Below are 3,798 nucleotides of genomic sequence, written 5' to 3' on the forward strand. Positions count from 1 at the left end.
AGGGATGGGCGATACAATTGAAAATATCGATATTTCATATCGATACGTATCATAAGTAAAAATATCGATATACTAAAAATATCGAATAAAGAGTATCGATATTCGATATATCGATACGACTAATGTTTCTATTTTTGTTTATATTCCTACCATATATATCATTATTTACTTATTTATTTATATTTTTTATACAGAAAATAAATAGAGAAAATCTATTATATTTTCCGCGTTTGTCGTCTAAAATAGATGTGTTTTTATAGGAAAAGGAAGAAAAGAATTTATTCAGGCTGTCTCTAAGAATGTATTATAAATATATTTAAAATATCATGTAATAAGTTACAAAAATTAACGTCTTAAGCATCTTAAGTTATAAATATATAAGTAAGTCAGGCAACCTTAAGTTACAAAAGTTTACACTAAGTTTACGTTACGTTTATATTAGTTTGCTTATGTTAAGTTTATTTTTACATGCTTACAATAACCAATCTTCTATAGCAAGAGAATTTAGAAAAAGCAACTGTGTTAGATGCTCACCCGTAATACGATTTCTATTTTTGGTCATAATGTTTCCAGCACGAGAAAATAGTCGTTCACTTGAAACAGATGTAGCAGATATGCACAAATATTTCAAAGCTATCTTTTTTAAAGACGAATGCATATTAACTAGCCAATATTTCAGTGGATTGTCATCCATCTTTATTGGTGGTTGATTTAGATAATATTTAAGCTCATCCGCCATTGAAAATTCCTTATCTTTAGACATGTATTTAAATCTATTAACCAAGTGTTCATGGTATGTCCAGAAATTATCAGTTTCTGTACAATTATCTAGTGGTACATTTTGATCATTGCATTCATCTAATTCGTTTGTATTTATCATTTGGGTTATTTTATTTATAGAATAAGCGCATGCTATTCTATCCGAGAAATTAATATTTTTGAATCGAGGGTCTAATATAGTCGAGATCGCTAATGGTTGAACTTTTTCAATATTGTTTAATCTTCTCGCAAATTGATGTTCTATTACATTTTTAAAGTGAATACCTATTTCAGTAGACGGCGTGAGCATATCTAGTTTATTTTTCAACGTATTAACAATGGGGATAACTTTACTCCCAGTAAGGTATTGTTCACCGGATACAATTTTAGTTGCTTCATCAAACGGCTTTAATAATTGTATAAATTCTTTTCCAGCTTGTAATTCTGATGCAGTCAACATTATTGGTGCTGTAGGATGTTTCAGGAGAATAGTACTAACTTTATCTGCCAACTCAATGAAACGGTCCAGCATATCATAAGTCGAATTCCATCGAGTTTCGACACTTTGTATTAACTTAAGATTTGACTGAGTTCGCAATTCATCTGCAGCAACTACAGAATGCTTAAAATATGTAACGATATTTTTAATTTTTTTACAAAATTCGCTAACAGTAGCATCATCTTTAATTATGATTGCTGGAATTAAATTTAAAGTGTGTGCGAAGCGCGGCAAATGTTTCTCCGTACCAAACGCTTCTGTAATTGCCTTCTTTATGTTGGCTGCATTGTCGGAAACAACTACTACAACATTTTCTATATTTATATTCCATTCGCACAAGATGTTTAACAACCACATTTTTATATTTTCAGAGGTATGCCGGTCGTTTAATTCACTAACACCAATAGTTACAGATTTATATGTTTCTTTTGAAATATAATGAGCTGTAAGACCTAAAAAGCTTTTAGTATTTAGCGTATCCGTCCAAATGTCGGTTGTTAAACATAGATTTGTAATGTCTGAAATTTGAGTTTTTATCATACTTGATAAAAACTCATATTTTTCTTCTATTAGGCTCGTCATCGTCTTCCGACTGGGAATCTTGTACAATGGTGCAACAACTTTCATGAAAGTTTTAAATCCTTCCTTTTCTACTGTTGCAAGAGGCAAATTATCTTTTGCAATCATGAAAATAAGGTTGTTAGTAAACTCAGCCGCCTTTGTTCCTCCATCTATAATTAATGAGAAAATAGATGAATATATGTAAGATAATATACGATTATTTAAAATTTATTAAAAAAATTGTTTTATTTATTTAAAAAAAACGTTAAGTAATAAATACCATGAAATGATTTTTGGTTTTTAAAAGAAAGATCAAGAGTAGGCTGCCTCCTTTTTACGACTGGTAATGATGAAACCGATGTCTCTGATTGTGAATGACCTGACAAAACTGATAAAGCAGGGGAACTAGGAGATGGTATAGATTTATCCGTAAAATCAAAATCCTCGTCTATATCAATTTCATCCTGTGGCTAAAATATATAACGTATTAAATACATTAACAAAATCCCAAATACTTTATATAATATTAAATTTTAGTTAGTGTTTTAGTTTACATAAATAAGTAATTGTATATATTTATTACCACAATTTTTCTCTGTTTTGTTAAGTTTGAACATTCTGTAGCGTTAGTTTCAGCTATATCCCTCTTCATCTGAATATTAGGATGTGTTCGGGTCAAATGGAACCGTAAATTGGTTGTATTTCCAGAAGTTTTTATGACTTGTTGGCAAATGTTACATTTGCCACCTACGCTAGTTCGGGTGAAATATTTCCAGCAATTACTTTTGGTTGGCGGCACTATACATAGAAGAAACAGATATAAGAAGAATATTTTAATAAAAAATAATACTAAAATAATGCATGCGTATAAGGTAATGCATAGGATAAGTACTATTTTAGAGTAAGCAAACATGAGGCTAGTACAGATCGGTGTGGAAAAATGAAGTGAGGTTAGGGCTTTTGTGATTCCTTCCCAAGTGTCCAATTCAGTTCTCTTAAACATAACATAGCACAATATCATGCATAATTCCTATAAAATTTAGAAAAATATCAAACAGATTACTGTGTAACAGATACAAACAGAACAGAATAAAATATAATCACACTTTGGTCAATCAGACATAGAGTTGCCAGATTCCACAATTGTTAGGAAAAGACACCGAGGTTTTGACAAACAAAAGGTCATTGCAAGAAGGTTCAGTACAAGACTTTTTCAGTAGGTACCATTTACCTAGCTCATATAAAGAACTCACAACTAACAAAATAATCCAAAAAAACATCGTACGGGAGTCCAGAAGATTTATCCTTTGGATATTTGTGCAATGTTTTTGGATTCTTTTGCTAGCTGAGCTGTTCTCTCGTGCTCCGCTCTTGTGTTCCGCTCTTTCGTTCGTTCACTCTCTCGTCACCATGCTCTTGTCCACTTTCTCATCCGCTCGCTAGTCGTTTGAGATAGCGAGTTGCGCGTGCGCGAGCAACTTCTTCCCGCGCTGCTCTTGCTTCCCGGTATTGAGGCGCCCCGCTTCTCGTGAGCCATCTAGCGCCTAATCTTGCTGCTTTTCGTCGGCAGAGGCAGATGCGTCGGTCGACATTCGGCCGACTTCGGAACAAACCATGTCGGTAATCGCGAACGGATTAGACGGCATTTGCATGTTTTCCGAACACCAATTAATAAATAATTAATGATATCGAAGTACATGCATACCTCTCTATATTTATTCTTCTAATTTCCAATCTTTCTTTCTTCTCTGCAACTCTAGACAGATTCCAAAACACACGATCCTCGTCCCTGTCTACGCTATTCGTTATATACGATTCATTTTGCCGTGTATCGAAAGTCCGATATTGCTGTTACAATATCGATATGTATATCGATTACTGTAGTAATATCGAAAGAAAAAATATCGATACAAAATATCGATATTTAGTTCCCAAAATATCGATATTGTAAAATATCGATACTGTATCGCACATCCCTA

General features: G+C 32.8%; 1 protein-coding gene across 1 annotated transcript; it reads right to left on the reverse strand.

Moving 5' to 3' along the window:
- Positions 1–319: 319 nt before the first annotated feature.
- Positions 320–2,572, reverse strand: LOC105568853 (zinc finger BED domain-containing protein 1-like). Its single transcript, XM_012024848.1, has 3 exons — positions 2,403–2,572; positions 2,100–2,289; positions 320–1,989 (listed from the first exon to the last, which is right to left on the reverse strand). The coding sequence occupies exons 1-3, from the start codon at positions 2,469–2,471 to the stop codon at positions 473–475; spliced, it is 1,776 nt and encodes a 591-aa protein (XP_011880238.1). The 5' UTR covers positions 2,472–2,572; the 3' UTR covers positions 320–472.
- Positions 2,573–3,798: the final 1,226 nt, after the last annotated feature.

Source organism: Vollenhovia emeryi, unplaced genomic scaffold (genome assembly GCF_000949405.1).
Source record: "Vollenhovia emeryi isolate VEMERY1.0 unplaced genomic scaffold, V.emery_V1.0 DF942438.1, whole genome shotgun sequence".
Classification (NCBI taxonomy): domain Eukaryota; kingdom Metazoa; phylum Arthropoda; class Insecta; order Hymenoptera; family Formicidae; genus Vollenhovia; species Vollenhovia emeryi.